At 43.7% G+C, this 22,586-nt stretch overlaps 1 protein-coding gene across 1 annotated transcript in view; it reads left to right on the top strand.

Annotated features, from left to right (window-relative positions):
• TYRO3 (TYRO3 protein tyrosine kinase) overlaps nt 1-22,586 on the top strand; it is a 456,471-nt gene that overhangs the window by 327,989 nt on the left and 105,896 nt on the right. Inside the window, exon 8 of the mRNA XM_086937235.1 lies at nt 22,140-22,282. Coding sequence (XP_086793361.1) covers nt 22,140-22,282 — 143 coding nt within the window. The remainder of the gene's footprint in view (nt 1-22,139; nt 22,283-22,586) is intronic.

Genomic DNA, 22,586 nt, shown 5'->3' with positions numbered 1-22,586 from the left:
TGTCGTCACTGGAAGGGGTGGGGTCATGCATAACTGACCCCAGCATTCTAAAAACGACTCATTTAAGAAAGGTCATTTTTTAAATTACAATAATCATTACACTGAATGATTATTGTAGTGAAACTTTTAACTTTATTTAAAAGAAAAAAAAAACGCTGTAAGCATTTTATTTATGTCACAGAGTCATGAGACTTAACTCATGACCCTGTGACGTGGTGTCACATGCTGCACAGAGTAGAGCCTTCACTTTCATCCTGAAAGTGAAAGCTTTACTGTTTCAGCTCTCTCTGAACCAGTAGCTGCTGGACAACAAAAGGAGAAGCGCAGCCAGCCAGCAACTAGCATCAACCGGCTGACTGACCAAGACAGAAGCTGCCTGATAACTGGGGTAAGTGTGAAGTATTAATTATTGTTCTTTTAAATTATTTTTGCAATATTTCCATTATTTAAATATACTACTTTATAATTATTTTAACATATAGCACACTCTAGTCTAGTATCATGAGTCATGATACTAGACTAGAGTGTGCTATATGTTAAAATAATTACAAAGTAGTATATGACTCATGAGTGCATTTAAATAAACTTGCAAGGGTTAATGTGTCTCATGCAGTGCACTTCATGCAAAATGCTATGTAATATGCAGATGACAGATTTTTATTTTATGAAACTAGATAAGTGGGTTACTGCTTTGAATACAGAGCTCATTTGGTTATGTACAGTCCATATATTTTAATCCTTCCCATATAGCACAGTGAGCTATAAACAGCATGCAACTCTTCAACCTTGCAACCGTTACTTACTTTTATTACACAACCTGTACATTGATTTACACTCTTCATTTATTGTCAATATATATGTACATGTGATCTAAAGCGCTTTGACACCATACGTGTGGATGAGTGGCACTATAAAAAGAAATAGAAACAAAATAGTGGTATTTAAATTTAAAATGTTTGCAAATACAAATTTAAAAGCAAGCGTCTTATGATGTGATAAGCTTTAAGCCTTTCTTTCTGCTCCATTGCTTCAAATCAATTACTATTTAAAGCAAGACTACTCACCCGTAGGGTCTCAAGGCGCTGTGTGTGGGGGGTTGAGGGGAGGGGACCTGCGATTGATTTGACGAGCCAAGTCTTGAGGTCCTTCCTTAATGGCGGACGTGATGGTGATTGCCTGAGGTGCAGAGGCAGGACGTTCCAGAAGTTTAGACAAGGATCTTTCTCCAGCACTGGTCTACAGATGTGTGATGGTGGCCTGCGCCAGTTGGGCGGAGTGGAGATGTCAGGGGAGAGTGTAGAAGCAGAAGTGGTGGTTGAGCTATGTATGTCTGGCGTTGTGGAGGGATTTGTAGGCATGCATGAGGCGCTTGCGCTAAGGTAATTCTTTTGTTGAAAGATAGCAAGTGAAGGTCTCTCAGGGAATATATGACGTTATATCGCATGCCAACACAAAGAATGCCATTATATTACAGTTGTAACAACACAAGTGCTGTTGCAACGCATTACCATTGCAAAGCACACTTTTACCATGCATATGCCTTTACCACGCATGCCATTACAAGGCAAAGACATGCGTGGTAAAGGCATAGACTTGGTAAAAGTGGTTAAGGTAAGTAATTGTGTGTCTCTGTTTGTATGTATATATATATATATATATATATATATATATATATATATATATATATATATATATATATATATATATATATATATATATATATATATATTAATACCCCCAGGCAACCCCAAAATTACCCTTTGTACCAGTGCCAATAGCCCTACCCCCTTAAAATTCTAAAATTACCCTAACCACCCTAATACCCATACCCCCTAAACCCTAAAATTACCCTTACCACCCCAAAACCAAAATCAACCCTGAACCCTAAAATTACCCTTACAACCCCAAACCCTAAAACTTTAAATTACCCTTGGCACCACAAAATCCAAATTTGTCCGAGCCCTAAAATTACCCTGTGCACCCTAAAATCCAAACCCACCCTGAATCCTAAAATGAACCTAGGCACCCCAAAACATATACCCATCCTGAACCCTAAAATTAACCTTGGCAACCCAAACCTATACCCCTAGACCTCAAAACCCAAACCCACCCTAAACCCTATACTTACCTTATACTTACATGTAAAACACATATGCTTTTACCATGCTTGCCTATACAAAGAAATTCATGTAAAGGCATGTGTGGTAAAAGTATATGCATTATAATGCTTTACATTGTAATGCTATGCATTGTAATAGCATTGCGATGTAATGGTACTTGCGTTGTGTTGGCATGCGTTGTATTGGATATTTCCCTTCTCAGGTGGCCGGTGATGTGGCTGCGGCGTGGGACGTTCGGGATGAGTTTGGCGGAGGTGTTCTTGATGTTCAGCAGTTTCTTATGGAGTTTCTGGGTGGTGCTGGATAGAGTGCTGACAAGCTCATGGGTGACAGTGTTGTTGTACTCACTGGGGGCAAACTGGAAGATTTCATGAAGTAGATAGAGCATGTGGAAATAGGAGGAATAAACAACATTGATTTGGTGGTTTATTGAGAGAGAGAGGTCCTGGAGGTTGCCATGGTTTCGCACGTAGTCAGTGGGCGTGTGGGGGAGGGGGGGTTCCAAGTGCTGCAGACCCCCTCTTCCTGGGCCACCAAGAGTCAACCAAGGCAGAGGGAATGGCAACACTTGGGGGTGGATCCCAGGTTGAGGCCTTAGGTCTTGTTTGAGTTAGTTAAGCTTGAGGCAGCTGTCCTTCATCCTGGTGGTGACTGCATTTATCCTGTTGTGGAAGTTGCTCTTGGCAGCTGTGGATTCTTCTGTGAGGTAGAGAATCAGCTGGATGTTATCGGTGTAGGAGACAATGTTGAGTCTGTGGTTCTTGACGATGTCTGCAAATGGGGCCTGAAGAGCTTGGGGCTCAGGGAGGCGCCTTGAGACCCTTTGCAGCTGATCTCTGTGGGTTTTCAGTTGAATGGTGGAAGTCGTACTCTCTGTGTTCGGCCGGTGAGGAAGGAGCAGATCCATCCAGGGCTTTGTTCCAGATGCTGGCATCGTGGAATCTTGTGCAGAGGGTGTGGTGGGAAACGGTGTTGAAGGCGGCTGAGAGGTCCAGCACGAAGAGGGAAGCTGTTTCCCATTGGTCGAGGCATTTGCTTTTAGGTTTGAGGCTTCAGATATCTCCTTGGCCCTTTAACTTCGGCTTTTGTTATGGGCCCAGGTGAAATCTGATAAGCTGCTGCCCCCCTCCACTTGCACATTGCAGCTCGGAATGATAGCAGGCAACGTGCAGCAGCAGGCGCTGCTGAATGTGTCAGTTACAAATGGGGTTTTTGTTTGGATAAGGTATACACCTAAGCCAAGCAGTACCCACCACCACTCAGGTTAATTCAGATGCAAGATTACCTGTGCTCCTCGTCTGGTAGCTTGGCTCAGGGGAGGCTTATCAAAGAGGCAATGTGTAAAGTATTTCTGCAACGCATAGTAAAGTAACAGTGAAAGACAAAGCAAAACACTCCACACTAGTTCTAGAAAAATAGACCATCTTTATGTAATTAAAACCAGGCCTAAAGGACAGCAATTCAATAGTCTATCAAGAGTTATGCCAGTACTAGTAACGTTAATAGCTCATCACAGTGCTCAGGAACCTTTAAGGGAATAACAGCAATCCTCAAATGAGCCCACCGGCAAGACAAGACAAGATTTTCAATGCAGTGGTGGTTGAAGTTAGCCTGCACAGGCCTTCGGGACAGTACCTGGGGCTTGGAGTCACTGCTCTCGTTGTCGGCGGTCTCGCACACGGGGTCCACAATGGTAGGAAGAGGAGTTGGGCTCTGGCTTGGCCGCTGGAGCACAGGTAGGTCTGTGGCCCCATACTGCTGTGTTGGTGGGCCTCACACATGGAGCTCGTGTTGGTAAGAGGTACAGAGGCAGGCAGGACTGGTGTTCAGCCGCAGTAGATGCAGTCTTGTGAATCTTCGGCCCAAAGAGCCTGGAGAGAGCGAGCTCAGATCGTTGTGTTGCTAGGCAACCAGAATGCGCTCACGCCACTCGGTGCTCCCGGCGCTGACTGAGGGTAAAGGTCTACACCACTGCGGTATCTTCAGAAACAGCAGTGTCGAGTACGACTAGTAGCAAAAGGTGACTGAGCGCCAACACAGCAGGCGCTAGACAATGTGAGTGTGTCTGGTGGCTGTAACGTCCGGATTCTCTAACCAGATGGGATCAGCTCCTTAGAGCACCTCCAACCCAGTCGGAACGTAATCACCTCCCTCCTTAGAACGTATTAACAATAGGTATGTACATATATATATTTATATCTCGTACCTAAGGATGGGGAAATAGCTATACACACGCATAGGTTTTCTACAATATCCCACTCATACCAGCTAGTCTCACGGCAACTTAGGCCCAGACTAATCTACCCTGGGGCAGTTCTGATTATTTACCATTACACACTGATCACCATCAGTGCTCACTCGACACGCAATCCGGCGTGCCTTACGCACTAGGCTGCAGCCCTACTGCTCTCTTCCTTCCAATCCGGTCCACAATCCGGCGGAACTAGACACTGGTATCCACCCCAGTGTTCTTTCACTCGCAGCCCGATCCGCAATCCGGCGGATCTACACACCAGTGTCCCCCCTGGTGCTCTCATTAACGCCGCTTACCAATGACGATCACTCTCCTATGAATACCTTTGGAAGGAATCTCTCATTGGCTACTCGGGGTGATACTACAATAACAGGAATTAGCACAACTTACCAAATTGAATCATGTACCTTCTGCTCTCAGCATCGAATGGTCCCTCTCTCCCTCATTATTCAGTCACCTGTTACCTGACCGGGATTTACATCCGTTCATGAAAACAATGTCTGACTAGAAGACCAGGTTACCCTGATTGAACAAGAATACACGGCACATGTTGGTTCACTAAGAACTGGGGTATTTTATTACAATGATTATAAACACAGCACTATTCTATAACATATATCCTGCAAAGAAAAGTGAAAGGTTAGAATGTGCACACTATGCAAAGTGGGGCAGAGGTCACCTTATGAGCACGAAGTCGGGGTTCGACAGTCATTTAGGTTCCCTTCTCGTCTGTGCCTAGGCTTGTCTCGGAATCACACCTCAGCAGTCACGAGTACACGTCTGCACCGCTATGCTCTGTCTCCTTCACTTCCCTCCAAGTCACTGGAACCTTCCTCTTTATTAGCTGCTGTCTCTCTCTGTCTCCGATCGCTCCGCACTACTCCTCTCTCCTCTTCAATCTTTCTCAGAGAGTATCAGCCTCATGATCTTTCTCGGACTTCAAAATGGCAACTGTCTGCCTGGAAATAATTATTGGCATTGATGCTAACGGCTAGCTGCCGCCTACAGACTGACTGACTCACAGCTTAACGCTTTCGCTAATATGGAAGCTTGTCCTTTCATGGAAAGTTACGGCCAGTAACCTGCCGCCCACCAAATTCTTGTACCTCCCCGTACCAAGGACACGTTCCCAGCCGGCCGGCCTGATGTTGTGTCTTCGGAGTGGAGAAAAATACAGTCTTTCGATAAGGGCCAGCCTGAGCCAGTTCTCTCCAAGCGAACAACACTTTGAAACTAAAACATTACACTTGACCTAGAAGCATCTCAAGCTGCCGGGGCAGAAAGCAAGATTGAGTCTCTCCCGTTTGAGGCCTACAAGGCCCGAAATAAGCATAACTCCATAGAAGGTATACTAGCACTCTTGCAAGAGGACGGATTATCACTAATACTAATGAATCTATCCCCTAGCTTAAGTTTATAAGCCCTGATCTAAGGAAAAGGGTACGAAAGTGCATTACTGTGCCTTATGAATAGGCCCTGTTTATAGTTCTAATCCCTGCACTAGAAGGATAATAGGCTGGAGTCACCTCCAATCATTCTCCCTCAAAGGAGGGCCGAAAAAGTCGGTCAGAACAGTGGCCCAATAACATACAAATAGCCCTGATTCATCCATAACAGGAGGAAAGCTAACAAGTTCTTGGGAACTTGTAGGATATAGAGGCCCAATTGTCCCTCATTGCAGAGGTAGCAGGGAGCAGGCCAACATAGCTGAGCAGAGTGCATAGGCAGTACAGCAAAGCAAGTGACAAAGGGGCAGTCCTTCCTAGCAGCGTTGTACATCATAGTTGCAGAGTCTCCTCCAGACCCCAAAGTGAACCAATTTGGGGATGTCACAGCGAGGTCTTTGAAGTGGGGGAGACAACAAAAGACAGCTGTCTTTGATCCTCAAAAGGCCCCTGCCCTTTCTTCTCTGGCTCCAGGCACACTACAGGCGGTTATATAGCTATTTGTGTTGGAATAGGCATAGCCCTATTCAGGTGGAGGTGTCAGCCGCTCCCTCCTTCTATGTTTAATGAAGTCTTAGTGCAGTGCTATATTTTGACTTGATAATGTCAAAGCTTTCAAATGTTAAAAAGATACACTTTTAAAAAATTTGAAGAGCGTTCACTTTCACATTTGTAGTCCTGTCAAGTACCACTCATTAGTGGTCATACTAGTGCTGGTGTCCGCATCACCACACTAGAATGTACATTTATTTATTTCCATAATTTCTTTTTGTTTAACTTTTTCTGCTGTGCTGGCTGAAGGGCACAAGGACCTGAGAGTGGCATTCAAACAATTTGCATAGTATTATTTAAAATAATTTTGTTTGTGTTTACAAATATCATATTGGTTTTGAAGGGATATTTCTTAAAATATACATATATTTATTTTCATATTTTATTTTTATGTAGCCATTTTCTACTATACTGACTGCCACAAGGGCCTGAGGGTGGCATGCAAAGTATTTAAAAATAAAGTAAAACATTCTTACCTAGCCTGCTTCTGCAAATAACGTTTTTGTTCTTTCTTAAATAAATGAAAGATTTTTAATGGATATTTCTTATATTATAAGCAATGCATATTAGACTAATTTCCTAACTTATTTTTATTTAGTGGTTTTCTTAAATACTGATAGACCCAAGGGCTTCAGAGAGCTATATGAACTATTTTAAATACAATATTTACTTAATTATTTTGCAAAATTGCCTTGCTAAAAAATCAAAGCTTTTGCTGACTTCCTAAAAATTAAATGTTTGTTTCAAACTGATATTTCTTATACATGTAGCTATTTAATATGTCATAATGATTACTGGGCAATCAACAATGAATAGCTGATGCAGAAAAGGAAATGGCCAGCTGTCATTTTTGGTAGGAACAAAATTACAAGTGTGTTTCTTTGTGGATGTGCAACCTGGCTTAGTACCCTGGCCCTCTTCAGAAGTCAGTCTTGCTTGGCAACACAGAAAATCTCTGAAATAATGTATGAGTTTTCTTTTATGAATGCCTAGAAGAACTGATTTTTCAGTCCATTTATCACAGAAATAGTGCGGAAAATTGCACCAAAAAAAGCCAATTTTTAAAAAATTTCTTCGTGGGGGGAGAACCCCCCCACACCCCCCTTATTGCCGTCGGGCTCGCTCGCTTCGCTCGCTCGCTCCCGTTCGTTGATGCCTACTTCAATAGCCCCACCAGGTTCAAATTCCACCAGCCGCCACTGGTGTTGCATGTTCAAGAGTAGTATAAAAGCAAATGTTGCTGTCTCTTATGGAGTTGCCAGTTGCTGAGTAAGACAAAGGCAAGTGTTCCATCTTTTTGGAGTTGTCACTCTGAGAGTAAGGCACTGGATAGGGTTGCCACCTCCACAGGAGTTTCTAGTTCAAGAGTAAGACAATGGCTAGGGTTGCAATCTTTCTTGGAGGTCCCGGTTCGAGAGTGAGACCTTGGCATCCCCCACCCCACCTTATTCTCTATGTGTCCTGCTATAGTGCACGAGAAAGACAAATTCCCTGGCTTGGTGCCAACGTGTGCTCGATGCCTGCTTACGACTGTTTACTTTGATGATTTACGGTTCAGCTGAAAAGGATGATACTGAGTGAATGTGTGTGTGTGATATTATGTGCATCTCGGTTTACCTGTGTATTTTCGCATTTGCCACGTATTTGCTTGAATGTGTGAAAGTTCATTTGCGTATGTCTCTCGGGAGCAGCATACCTGTGCCTCTGTGTGCACGCTGTGTACACACGTTTGGAGATTACTAGTTTATGTGCATATTCCCGTGTAACTGTCTGCGTAATTGTGTGTGATTTTCTACTTCTCTTGTGTACGTATAGGTATGCTTGATGGACTTTGTTCTCATGTGTTTATTTGTGTGTGTAAATGTGTCTGTGTAACCTGCACATGCATACAAGTGTGAACTTTTTGTGTGTGTTTATGAGTATCTCTGTGTCTGGAGTGCTTGCGCACGTACCTATATCTTTGTGCCTGTATAAAGCAAGCTCAGTATGATCTCCTTTCAAGCCCCCTTTTAACCCTTTGACCCGGAGGGGAGGGCAAGTGCGAGGACAAAGGACCAGAGGCGCAACTAGAGCCAAATTTGGGGGGTGGGCTAATAAACATTTCACGGGTGGCTAATTCTTCCAGCAATAGGCTGAGTGGAGATGCAGGGGTTCTAAGAAAGGGTTGAAAAACAACAAAGCCTTGTTAACAAGTAAATGGTCTTTTAAAGATCTGTGAAGTACTCGGGTGCGACTGCAATATGACCGACCCCAGACCAGCCAGCCTACATCAGCTCAAAAACTGTTTGTGTGCCCGGGAGCTGCCCTTTATCCGGCTCCAGCAATAAGTCTAGCCTGAAATGATGTGCCCGTTACCCATGCAGTTTACATGATCTGGCTCCAGAGTATTCTGCCAGGACTCCAGGGTTTTATGAGAGCACCCCTACAGACGAAAGTCGTGCTGCTAGTGCTTCTATCTTCACATCTACGGTCCCTCCCAGGTTGCTGTATAGTGAATACTGTTTTGTGGAGGTAAGCAGTTCATTGTCAGCCACTGGATAGTTCTTGTCAGCTATCTACGTCATTATCATTTGAAATCTCTTTATTATGTCAGAACTACAATTTCACAATTGCTTTATTAACCTTCTTGCTTTCTCAAATTTGCTTGAAAATGTACCAATTACCCACTTTTTTGTTTTTTTTTAATCCTGGCGGAAGGGGAAAACAAGTCCTCTTCCCCCTCCCCCAAACTCCCTATATGACAGTCGGGCTCCCTCACTATGCTCGCTCGCCACAGGGCACTCATCCCGAACTTTTACACTCCGACAATTTTGAAAGTCACCAGCCGCCACTGGAATATTCTGATATTTTGCCTTCGCTGTTACAGATGTGTTCAGTGCTAGCAGAGTGTGACTGAGTCAGCTGTATCAGTTGAAACGTGGATGGTAATAGTTTTCCTGTTTTTTACTCGCCCCTTGTTGAAATGAGGTCACACAAGTGTGCCAAGTGTGTTTAATTTCAGCTCACGATGCGTGCGGCATGCGTTTCATGAGTCACCGTCCCCCGAGATGTGGAACACTTTCCATTTACTAAAGCTGTGCGCACTCAGCCTTGCGACATCCATCTACGCTTCTGGCTCAGCTTCTCATTGTTTTGATTCATGTATTTTGGAAAAGGTTCTCAATCTTGTAACCTGCTTTATATTCTTTGTTGAAAATAGTATTCTGAAGTAGCCCTGAGACCAGTCCGAGTGGGTGCACAAAACTCACTTATAAAGTGATCAGTTTCAAGATAGGACCTCTGCCCTGTTTTCTACATTCCAATATTATCCCAACCCTTGCTGAAATTGGCAAGTGCAGAGATGGTAGGGCGCTCTTGATTACCCCCGGCGGAGTGTTGTTTGTCTACTTAGGCTCATACTGCTTAAGCACAATGACAGCTGACTTGCTTTGCACAGATACCGGGATGATGAGCCGGGGTCAGGATTCGACCCTGGATTCCACTGTTCCATGGTCATCAGCTCTAGGCAGTAGGCCCCAGGCCCCAGTTCTTCCTGCATCTTCATGTTGTGAGCCTTTTTGCCCCCTCTCTCTCTTTAACTCAAACAATCACTTTTTCCTATGTGAAGTCAACCTTGCTTCGACACTTGGAGTTGCCAGTTCGAGAGTAAGGCAATGGCTAGGGTTGCTGTCTCTCTTGGAGTTGCCAGTTGAGAGTAAGGCAATGGATAGGATTGCCGTCTCTCTTGGAGTTGCCAGTTTGACAGCAAGATGCAAGTGTTCCAATCTCTCTTGGAGTTGATAGGTGGAGAGTAAGAGAATGTCTAGGGTTGCCGTCTGTCTTAGAGGTGCCAGTTTGAGAGTAACTCAATGGCAGATGTTGCAGTCTCTCTTGGAGTTGCTGATTAGAGAGTATAACAAAGGCAAGTGCTGCTGTCTCTCTTAGAGGTGCCAGTTTGAGAGTAAGTCAATGGAAAGTGTTTCCATCTCTCTTGGAGTTCCCAGTTCCAGAGTAAGACCATACCAAGTGTTTCAGAGTCTCTTGAAGTTGCTGGTTGCTGGTTTGAGAGTCAGACAATGGCTACGTTTGCCGTCTCCCCTAGAGTTTCCAGTTCGAGAGTAAGACCATGTTAAGTGTCACGTTTCTCTTGGAGTTTCCGGTTTGAGAGTCAGAGTCGGACAATATAGGGTGTCCAGATTTTCTGAATGAAAATCTGGGATGAGCACAGACCTAGAAATAGGACTAAATGTCCTATTAGATCTGAGGATTTCTTATATACAAATATATATAACTATATAATTAACTGAAAAAACCATAGGTTTCAGGGACGTTATAGTTAGTTGGATATTTCACTTGTACAAAACCAGAGAAAATCCGCCGTTACCATTAGTTCAGCTAACTATAACTCGCGCACCCGCAGTGCACATATTACATCATTCATGACATGGTCAGTGACATCACTCATGACATCTCAAAGGACATCACTGATGACATCATCCAGTGACTGTGTTTCTATAAAGTTAAATATGTTTTATATATGTGCCATGGTGTATTGAAGAATTAGTGGGTGTGTAAGTGTCTGGATGGAGGATTTAGTAGGTGCGTGACTGACTGTATAAGTGAGTGATTAAATGTGTCTTACTGAATGCATGGGTTAGTGACTAAACTGTGTGAATGTCTGTACCAGTCTGTCTGTTGTTGTGTAAGCTGCTGCATGGATTGGTGAGTAGCTACATGAGTGTCTATATGGGTTATTGATTGGTTGCCTGAGTGTTTGTATGGGTGCCTGTGTGTGTGTGTGTGTGTGTGTGGGTGGGTGGGTGGGTGGGAGGTGTGTGACCCTTTGCATAGATGTGTGAGTGGTTGATTCACCGGGTGTAAGGGTTCAAAAGTGCATGTGGAAACAGCCGTATGGGTGGGTGAGTGTGTGTATGGGTGTGTTGGTGAGTGAATGGATGTCTCAGTGGTACATGTGCGTGTAACAACATATGTAAAAGGAAGTATATGCGAGTGATGGTGTATACAAATAACTAGATGTGAGAGTGAGTGATTGTGAGAGTGGCTGTATGGATGAGTGTGCACTTGTATCCATGATTGTATAAGAGAGTAAGTATGCGTTCGTATCTGTATGAATAAGTGAGGTGGTGTGTGTATAACTGTATAGGTGAGTAAATGGAAGTGTGATTGAATCTTTGCATGACTGACTGGGTGTGTGAGTGACTCTTGATGAGTGGCGGTGTGTGTGTCTGTATAGGTGTATGAGTGCATATGATAGTGCTGTATTGATGAGTGACTGCATGGGTGAATGAATGGATGTGTGTGTGTGTAGACCTAGGAATCAGTGAGTGCGTATGTAGTAACTGGTATTGGTGTATTTATGCTTTCGAAAGTGGTAGTCTGTATTGTAGAGTGGGTGTTATTAGGGTGTGAGGAGGTGCATCAGATGTACATGTGGATGTCATCAGTGATGTAATTCGAGATGTCATCAGTGATGTCACTGACCATGTCATGAATGATGTAATATATGACGTCATCAGCAGTGCATTGCGGGGCGAGAGTTATAGTTAGCTGAACTAACTATAACAGCAGAATTTCTCTGGTTTTGTACGAGTGAAATGTCCAACTAACTATAACGTCCCTGAAACCTATGTTTTTTTCAGTGAATTTCAAAGGTATTTTAAATGCTAATTTCTAACTATAACGTCCCTGAAACCTATGTTTTTTTCAGCAAATTTGAAAGGTTTTTTAAATGCTAATTTCCAACTATAACATACCAGTTGCGTTTCCAGAGTGGTGGAGAAAGGTGAACGTGGCCTCCGAAACACCTCTTGGCAATCCCACTGTGTGGAATTTACTGGAGGTAACAGGAGGAGTAGTTAGCACCCAATGTCAACTTTGGGGGGCAATTACCCCTTTTATTACCAACAGTAAGTCCCACACAGCAGGATTGCTAACTTGCTATATCAGGCCCCCCTCCCTGCACATATGTGCAAACGCGCCCCTTAGCACGTTGTAAGTTGGGGGGATTAAGTCCCCTTGAATCCTAAGGGTCCCTGGGGCCAACTAGCCCACGAGGTACCTCTAGTAAGCGCCACAGAGCTGTGTTGCAGAGAGGTGGTCCGAGGCCACGTTCCTTTTTACACCTCTCTGCAACGCAATTCTGTGGCGCTTACTGGAGGTACCTGGTGGGCTAGTTGGTCCCTAGGGACCCTCAGGATTCAAGGGCACTTAATTATCCAACTTAAAAAGCGCCATGGAACGCGTATGCACACTTATCACATCAGGCTCCGCTCCCTCCCTTCACCACTGTGCAAACGCCCCCCGTGGCAAGTTTTAAGTTGGGGGATTAAGTCCCCTTGAATCCTGAGGGTCCCTGGGGTCCAACTAGCCCACCAGGTACCTCCAGTAAGCTCCACAGAGCTGCTTTTCAGAGAGGTGGTCTGAGTCCACGCCCCTTTTTACAACGCTCTGCAACGTACGGCGTGTCTGGCGCAAAGAGGACGCCGGAGAGGTGGGGGGTGGTATAAGTACCCTCCCCGGACCTCTGTCCGTCGATCGATGGCTCAATCGTTCTCAGGTTTGGCGGTGAGAATCTGGAACTCGCTTCCTCCATTGCTCCGTGCCACCACCTCCATCCGGTTCTTCAAAGCTGTCCTCAAATCTCTTCAGAAGTAATTCCTTTATTCTCAGACCCCGCCAGGAAGTTTGTTAGTCATTGTAAATTGCTGTGTTTGATATTGTGTTCTTGCCTTCTATGTTTTTCCCTACCTCCTCTTGCCTGCTTTGTTTGATACTGTGTCCTGCTATTTTTGCAACGTTCTATTTTGTAACATTTCTCTCATGTAATGTAACTGCTTCTTTTGTACAGCGTTCTGACACCTTCAGGTGAAGTCTGCGCTTTATAAAAATGCATTCAATATAAAAACATTTTTTTAAAAGAGACGCACCTAGCGCGCCAAGGCGAAGGACTCCTTCCTGAGTACAACTCTTGGCCAGTAGGGTGGCGTTTGTGCCCAAATGGCACTAACGAGCCCCCGTAGGAATGGCCTCCTGCTAGGGGTCGTGTGCACGCTGTGTTGTGTAGGTTCCTTTGCTTGCAGGAAGCAGATAATCCAAGTTGGTCAAAGGCTTTTCCACCAACATCCATTCAGCAAATGGTTTATTCTGGCATTTCGCGATCGCAGTTACATGTGCCTGCTGTGCTGGAGGCCTGTGACTGAGTGTACTTTATCACTTGAATCGAGGCTGGTAAACGTTCCGCTGTTTTTAACTCACCCCTTGTTGAAATGAGGTCACACAAGAGCACCGAGTGTGTTTAATTTCAGCGCCCGATGCGTGCGGCTTGCGTTTCATGAGTCACCGTCCCCCGGGATGTGGAACACTTTCCCTTTTCTAAAGCTGCGCGCGCTCAGCCTTGCGACATTCATCTACGCGCCTGGCTCGGCTGCTCAGTGTTTTGATTCATATATTTTGGAAAAGTTTCTCAATCTTCTGGCCTGCTATTTATTCCTTGGTGTAAAGTCATTCTTAAGTAGCCCTGAGACCAGTCGGAGAGGGTGCACAAAGTTCACTTACAAATGGATTAGTTTCAAGATAAATATGACCTTTGCCCAGGGGCGCAACTAGGTCTTAAGTTCGGGGGGGGCTAACATGACATACAAAGGGGCGTGGTTAACATGTTAATCAATGGGGGCGGGGCTAAAATGGTAGACAATCAGGATCGGGTAATGCTCAGGCCAAGCAAAGAAAAAGAAATGGCAAATTCTGCATTTGAAACTAGACAACAATCAGTTTTATGAGAATTCAATTGGAGAACAGAGGGTAATGTGAACCAATTATATATCCATCCATCACCACCCCCTTTTGTACCGCTTTTGGCCGCCATAAGTGTGGCAGGGTATGCTCAGACGTGAGTCCCTTGCTCACTTTGCACTGGATTCAAGCAAGCCGGGCTGAAGACGGCTGGAATGCCAGAAACCGGTCCTCAGAAGCTCGTTTCCTTTCCAGGGAAGACATGGCTTGGCAGTTCGGGCTGGACTGTTCCCATGAGGCACAGGGTCAGACTGATTTGCATATAGCCATGTCTGAACTGGGGTGGCAGAGTGGGCTAAAGAACGGTGATGGATTAAACCCAGATCTTTTGACTGGGTGTGAGTGTTTGATTGATTCAGATGCTCCATCCATCACCACCCCCTTTTGTACCCCATTTATATAACAGACAAGGGGTGTGTTCATCTTGCAATAAAGTGTCACTCAAATACATTAAATTGTCTCACAACGATATTATGTAGATGGTTAAAATTACACCCTTTTTTCTAATGGAATGCCCATGAAACTGGGTCAAAAGAGTCCAGAACAACATGCTACTCTCTGAAAAACCTAGACTGTGCACAGATATAATTCACACAAAAAAGGGGACTCTGTCCACCCGGCAAAGACAGAGAAGGAATTTGAGATTTTGCAATGTGTCCATTTGAAGTGTTGTTACAAACTATAGCACCAACAAACATTAATTTATTGGCAGCACAGACATTAAAGCATGGTGCTTTAATGTATAGGCAGTGGAAGTAGGGGCGGGTGGGGTGCTGTGCAGCAGCACCCCCATAATAACCATGCTGGAATTCAGAGGGTGCATGAGAAATAATAAAGCATTTACATTTTGATAATATCATGTTACATTTGCTGTTCTTCAAAAGACAGGTCAATTGCCAGGCTGTTGATACTGCAAAAACACAGAACTTGGTAATTGCATCCCTGTCACAAAGTTCCAGTCCTCACCTCTTCGGCTGGCACAGCTCCTATTATAATTGCATTTATATAGCGCTCACTAACCCTGATGAGGCGATAAAGCGCTTTTTCGGTGAGTAGCACGCTACTCTAGGACCCATAGAGGATCAGTGGTAAATTAGTATAATGAAAAATGAAAGTAATTTGAGCACTGGACATGTTAGTCAATTATTTGGATTGAGAAGGATAGCGCAGGGATAGAAGAGGGAAAAGGTTTGCATTTATATAGCACTTACTACCCCATATGAGGTGTTGAAGCGCTTTTTGGTGGGTAGCACGCTACTCTGGAACCCAAACAGAATTAGTAGGGACTGATATAGGGAAATATGAAATTATTCTGAGTGGTGGAAATCTTAGTCTTTTATTTGTATTGAAAAGGAATAGTGGAGGGATAGAAAAAGGAAGAGTCTAGAATGTGTTTTTTGGGGGAGTTCATAGCAGTAGGAAGGGGTTTGGGATGGAGGTGGAAGAGTCAGAGGGAAGAGTTTTGAAAGGCTTGTTTGGGAGATCTGAATAGTAAAAGAGGTATGAGATGATGGAAGGAGGGGTAGAGGAGAGAAGAGTATTGGTTTTAGGATGAATGAAAGAGTGTAGGTAGAGAATATACTGATAGAGGTATAGGGTTAGAAATAGGGCAGTGCATTGGAGGGAGTAGTAGAGAGAGGTTTGAGATGAGTCAGAGTGGAGGTAGGGAATATATTGCGAGAGATATATGGTGAGATCTATGGTAGTGCAAAGTAATCAATATAAAGATATGTAAGTACATGAAAGGTATCTAAATGCATAAGGAAGGGAATCTATGTAGAATAAAGTTGCATTTAATAAACTAAGACTTTCAAATGGTGTTGTACTTGTGTGTTTGTGTAAGGTGTTAGATTATTCCGTACCATTACAGACCACTATCCCGCCTGAAATAAAGGAAAAAGAAAAAAAAACGGTATTTTCACACTATAATTCCTTCCACCAAGCTGAATCTGTTATCAGTTTCATATCTATAGCACCAAGAGGCTCCAGGCGTACATGATTAACAAATGGCCAAATAATACTAAAGAATGAAGAAAATAACAAAATGAGACCACAACCAAGCCAAATTGTCTAGTAAATAAAATATGAAATGAAACTAAGAGAAAAAATAATTATCCTAGTCTAGACTTATGGCCCGCAAACAAGCCTGGTGTTATATATCAGCTTAACAAATTGGGCCTGGCTTCAGATGGAGGAAATTCTTACAAAGAACCAGTAGCGGTCAGTGGTGGGAGTGCTGCCGGGCGGTGACCTGGGGTGGAAAGGGGCAGGGTGGGGGGTATTAAACTATGGAATACAGCCAAATACAGGTAAGTAAACATAAAAATAAATAAAACGAATTTCGTTGCGCGCACTGCATCACCAAATGCGATGCAGTGCGCGCAACAAAATTTGTTTTATTTATTATGTTCTTAAATTGTGTATTATGATGATGTAACAATTGAATTACTGCACAGTGAATGTTTAAGATTTGCAGGTATTATCGGTCTTTATTGAGATAGAGGGTAAATCGAAGAAAAACGTGAAAATATACAAAAAATCCACAAATAAACTTACGAACCTGATTACAATACACATACCACCAATCCAAACCAAGGACATGATAGATATATTTGGTCATCATCTGTTGTTACAGTACTGTGGACTACTTTAATAAGGTCAACCTACCCCTTGACTGGATGTATTAGAAATAGGCCCCATATGCTTCAAACAACATCCCCGGGACCCCGCACCCCCCACCTGTGGCACCACTGGTCAGGTCACTCAGCAGATAAGGGGGCTTGTTCTGCTTCACATCAGCATCTCAACTCTTGCAAGGACATGCCAGGGGCACCACCGCCTCAAGGCCACTTGCTGAAAATGAGGCTACAATCTGCTATGCAACAGCATCACTTGCAAGTACCACCCTTCCATAGTACCACTGTCCGGCCCACTCAGCAGACATGGGGGCAGGTATCTGAGGCATCACTGCCCCAAGCCCTCACAGCTGAACTGAGGCCTAGCACGCGCTCCTGACCACCACCTCCATTACACTTTTGTTGTAAGGTGAGGACACACCAGGTGTCGCACAACTACACAGCCGTCATTCTCAACGCAGGATCTCTGCTCTCACTTCACCATGTGACCCTACAGCCCACCCAGGAGTGCAAAAACCGAATCCAAGCACCTACATCCATCGATGCACAAACATTGTGGGGTACCACGGCCCAACATGTTATTTCCAACCAAGTAACGCCCTCCAGTGGCAAGATTTGTTAAAAATAATAAAATCGGATTGATTATAGAACGGACCAGTCAAGCATTAAATTAGAGTTGCTTTCTGCTCAGCTGGTAGCGCCTTCCTATTAGAAGTTGGGCCACTGTTGCCAGCATCTGGCAACAGTGCAACCCCAGGTACCAACTGTTGGTGCTTCCATGCACCCTACCTCAATGTGCCGCTTTCATAGCCAGCACGAGCACTGTCACCAGTGCCAAAACCCACTAGGTGCTATATCCGTGCTTACGCACATTCACAGCTCCTCTCCACCCCAACAATCACTTCCAACCAATGAAGGGGCCATAGGATGAATGAGCAGCACTATCGTGCGCCCCTATTCACTGTGTTCAGTCGGGACACTGATAATGCGCGTAAACCTGGGATGTACTTTGCGCACAGCGGCGGGTCACATGAAGAATGCCCGTAAAGGACCCACAGGACGCGAGTGTGGTGCTCTTAACACACCCCTCTAACATTTACCATTGCAGTGTGTCTCCTCTCCTCCTGCAGTTCTGCGGGTTGAGCAACGCTCCAAGTACAGACTAGATAGAAGTGAGGACAGCTCCTGAGAAAAAAAATCAGTTGAGGTGTTCCTCGAAAAGCTGTGTCCAAAATGCGCAGGGCAGGCGGGGCCTCACTTTAGAGGTGAGTCATGAAACTCAAGCTCGCACAACAGGACTCTTGGAGCAGAGAGTGTGAAGATGTGCACAGCAGGGGTAAATGAATGGCCAGTGCAGATGACGCTTTTCCTTTGTAAAGGAATTCCTGCTGGCGTCGCATCCCCCTGCTGTGCACATCTTCACACTCCATGCTGCACCGCACATCAAACGTGCTTAGGTGAAATCCCTGCTTCAGGCAAGGAAATCACCTCGGTGGCACCCCGCTGAAAGAAAACAAAAGGTAGGGGGCAGGGAGGGTCACTGAAACCTTCAAAGGCGGCTGGCTCGGGCTGGTTCTGGGCCTCTTAGAAGGGGTCATTAAATCACAATCTCGGATACTAAAGCATCCGAGAATAAAAGTGGAGCCTTCAATACAAATGAAACTGGAGAAACGGTTTTCATGCTTTCATTATTTTACATCATTGTAAATCAGGAAAGTGTGTCGGGCTGTCATCTGAACCTTGGCAGCCCGGGCTGAAGATGACGACGGGGGGGGCTGAAGCCCGTTCAGCCCAATGGGTGTTGCGCGCCTGCCTTTGCCCTGTTTTCGACATTCCAATATTATCCCTTCTCTTGTGGACGTCAGCGTAGCGCAGCGCCGGAGGAGGGGGACGCGCGCATGAGCTCCCCCTGGAGGCCGGTTCTATGGTTGCTTAGCTCCGGTTACTGCTTCGGATTTGTTTTAGCGGAAGCGAGCAGAGTTCTGCCGGAAGTTGTACATTACATGAAGCAAAGACCTCAGGAGCTTTTGGAGCGCAAATGTACAGTGTGAGCACTATTGTTGCCAGTGAAAAGACCGTTGTGCAGCATGTGAAAGTACTATGGGATAAAATGTCCACTGAGGGTATTGGCCCAGTCGTAGAGTGAAATAGAGAAACTAAGTTGCCTTAAATAGTTTTTTCCACTGAGAAGCCAAAGCTTTACATGGCATAATATGTCAGTACACAGAGTGCATAAAGATTTGTCCAAGATCATATATGTATGTAGGCACATTTATAAAACGCGCTGTAACCCTACGGGCATCCTGGCGCTGCGATTCATGTGTGTTAGCAACAGTGGATGCTATAGAACATAATCAGAACATATACAGACAGAGCGTGCCAACTGCACTCGTCCGAATATAACCGAGTGCAATTCTGCTGCTACCAATTGAAACTACTTTTATTTGGATTAGGCAGTGGACGAGTTGGTGAGAGGTTCAACCAGTGATCAAAGGTATGATGCAATTAGCTCTCGAGGGCCAGAGATATTGGAGGTGGGAGGTAGTAAAATCTTTCCGGGCCTTTAGGACTCTTTATATACAGTGACTGCTTACAGACCGTATAAACGTATGTAATGCCTGGGCGAATGGGGTAGCCTGAAAGCTTAAGCAGAGTATGACCAAGTGATGCTTGATCTAGAGGAGTCTCAAGTAAAATGACCAGGGTATTTTATCCCTAAGAGGGTATGTAGGTCAGTGGGCAAAGATAAGGACATTTGTGGAGTTGTATTGTTAAATAAGAAAGACAGTGACGATTTTATGTCAGAATATTAAGTACAAAAATATCTTACTGCACGTATATCGACTTTAACTATAAGGTTGAGGTCAGCATACATAGGGAAGTTTAGATTTACTGATCTAAGTAAACGCCCACTTACATTGACACTACAATGCAAGTCGATTTTTTTAAAGTCTATAGGTGCTGGTTGATAAATATAACTTAATATTTTGAAGTTGATATGTTCGGGTCTTTATACAGAACTCAATATCGATGTTTTCAAAACTATATGTTCAGGTAGATATTTAGAAATCAACATTTGAGTAGGTATATGTGCAGGTCGATATTTAGGATTCGATATTTTGGAGTCTGTATAATGTGCAGATCAATATTTAGAGGTGGATATTTTTGAATTTGTATATGTGAAGGCCGTTATTTAGAACTCGATATTTTGGAGTGTGTATATGTGCAAGTCGTTATTTACAACTCGATATTTTGGAGTGTGTATATGTGCAGGTCGATAGTTGGAATTCGATATTTTGGAGTATGTGTATGTGGAGGTCGATATTTAGAACTCGATATTTTGGAGTATGTGTATGTGGAAGTCGATATTTAGAACTCAATATTTTGGAGTGTGTATATGTTCAGGTCGATATTTAGAACTCAATATTTTGGAGTATGTGTATGTGGAGGTCGATATTTAGAACTCGATATTTTGGAGTGTGTATATGTGCAGGTCGTTATTTAGAACTCAATATTTTGGAGTGTGTATATGTGCAGGGCGTTCTTTAGAACTTGATATTTTGGAGTGTGTATATGTGCAGGTCGATATTTAGAACTCGATATTTTGGAGTGTGTATATGTGCAGGTCGATATTTAGAACTCGATATTTTGGAGTGTGTATATGTGCAGGTCGATAGTTAGAACTCGATATTTTGGAGTATGTGTATGTGGAGGTCGATATTTAGAACTCGATATTTTGGAGTGTGTATGTGCAGGTTGTTATTTAGAACTCAATATTTTGGAGTGTGTATATGTGCAGGGCGTTCTTTAGAACTCAATATTTTGGAGTATGTATATGTGCAGGTCGATATTTAGAACTCGATATTTTGGAGTGTGTATATGTGAAGATCGATATTTAGAACTCGATATTTTTGGAGTGTGTGTATGTGCAGGTCGATATTTAGAACTCGATATTTTGGAGTGTGTATATGTTCAGGTCGATATTTAGAACTCGATATTTTGGAGTATGTGGAGGTCGATATTTAGAACTCGATATTTTGGAGTTTGTATATGTGCAGGTCGTTATTTAGAACTCAATATTTTGGAGTGTGTGTATGTGCCGGGTGTTCTTTAGAACTCGATATTTTGGCGTGTGTATATGAGCAGGTCGATATTTAGAACTCGATATTTTGGAGTGTGTGTATGTGCAGGTCGATATTTAGAACTCGATATTTTGGAGTATGGGGAGGTCGATATTTAGAACTCGATATTTTGGAGTGTGTATATGTGCAGGGTGTTCTTTAGAATTCAATATTTTGGAGTATGTGGAGGTCGATATTTAGAACTCGATATTTTGGAGTGTGTGTATGTGCAGGTCGATATTTAGAACTCGATATTTTGGAGTGTGTATATGTTCAGGTCGATATTTAGAACTTGATATTTTGGAGTGTGTATATGTGCAGGCTGTTCTTTAGAACTCAATATTTTGGAGTGTGTATATGTGCAGGTCGATATTTAGAACTCGATATTTTGGAGTGTGTATATGTGCAGATCGATATTTAGAACTCGATATTTTGGAGTGTGTGTATGTGCAGGTCGATATTTAGAACTCGATATTTTGGAGTATGTGGAGGTCGATATTTAAAATTCGATATTTTGGAGTGTGTGAATATGTGCAGGTCGTTATTTAGAACTCAATATTTTGGAGTGTGTATATATGCAGGGCATTCTTTAGAACTCAATATTTTGGAGTGGGTATATGTGCAGGTCGATATTTAGAACTCGATATTTTGGAGTGTGTATATGTGCAGGTCGATATTCAGAACTCGATATTTTGGAGTATGTGTATGTGGAGGTCGATATTTAGGAGTGTGTATATGTGCAGGTCGTTATTTAGAACTCGATATTTTGGAGTGTGTGTATGTGCAGGTCGATATTTAGAACTCTATATTTTGGAGTATGTGGAGGTCGATATTTAGAACTCGATATTTTGGAGTGTGTATATGTGCAGGGCGTTCTTTAGAACTCGATATTTTGGAGTGTGTATATGTGCAGGTCGATATTTAGAACTCGATATTTTGGAGTGTGTGTATGTGCAGGTCGATATTTAGAACTCAATATTTTGGACGTGTTAAGGGAAGAGGTTGTGGAACAGGGTGAGAATTCCCAGCTGGGGGTGAAAATTTAGAAAAGAGCTTAATGATTTGGGGGATGTTGTATATGAAATCGTTTTTTTAATAGGGAAGTTGGCAGGTGTGAAAACATGCTGGGCAAACACATTAGATTTTGTAGAACTCCCCTATATGAAAATGTATTGATTCTTTATGTTGCTGTTGACCTGTCTGGATGTCTTTGCCCACAGTGCCCAGCATCGCTCCGAGGAACGTGCGCGTGATCCATGCAGACTCGGTGCTGGTTTTGGAATGGGAGGAGGAGAACCCCGACCTGGAAGACGACGTTCTTTTGGGGTACAGGTTACAGTGGGCTCAGGACAACGTGACCCAGGTAATCTGGCAGCTGCTAGAAAAGATCTGACACACGACAGGCATTCCAACCGCTCTTATGCATCTGCGAAAAAATTATTTATTTTCCATGTGACTGTGAAAGAAGGGGGCCGGACCTGCTGCGCTTAGGCCCCGTGCCAGCTGCAGAAGGCCACGAATGAAGTGCATTTATTTATTTATAACGTTTACTATAGCGGGCCAGGCCTCCTGGGCGCCGGGCGCTGCTGGAAGAATGTGCACGAGAAATTTGCATGAGGAGTTGGAGTTACAGGAATGAAAACCTTTGAGGGAAAAAAGTGTCACAC

Source organism: Lissotriton vulgaris, chromosome 9 (assembly GCF_964263255.1).
Source record: "Lissotriton vulgaris chromosome 9, aLisVul1.2, whole genome shotgun sequence".
Classification (NCBI taxonomy): Eukaryota; Metazoa; Chordata; class Amphibia; order Caudata; family Salamandridae; genus Lissotriton; species Lissotriton vulgaris.
Note: the sequence above shows the minus strand (reverse complement) of the source record. Positions and strands in the feature narration are given on the sequence as shown.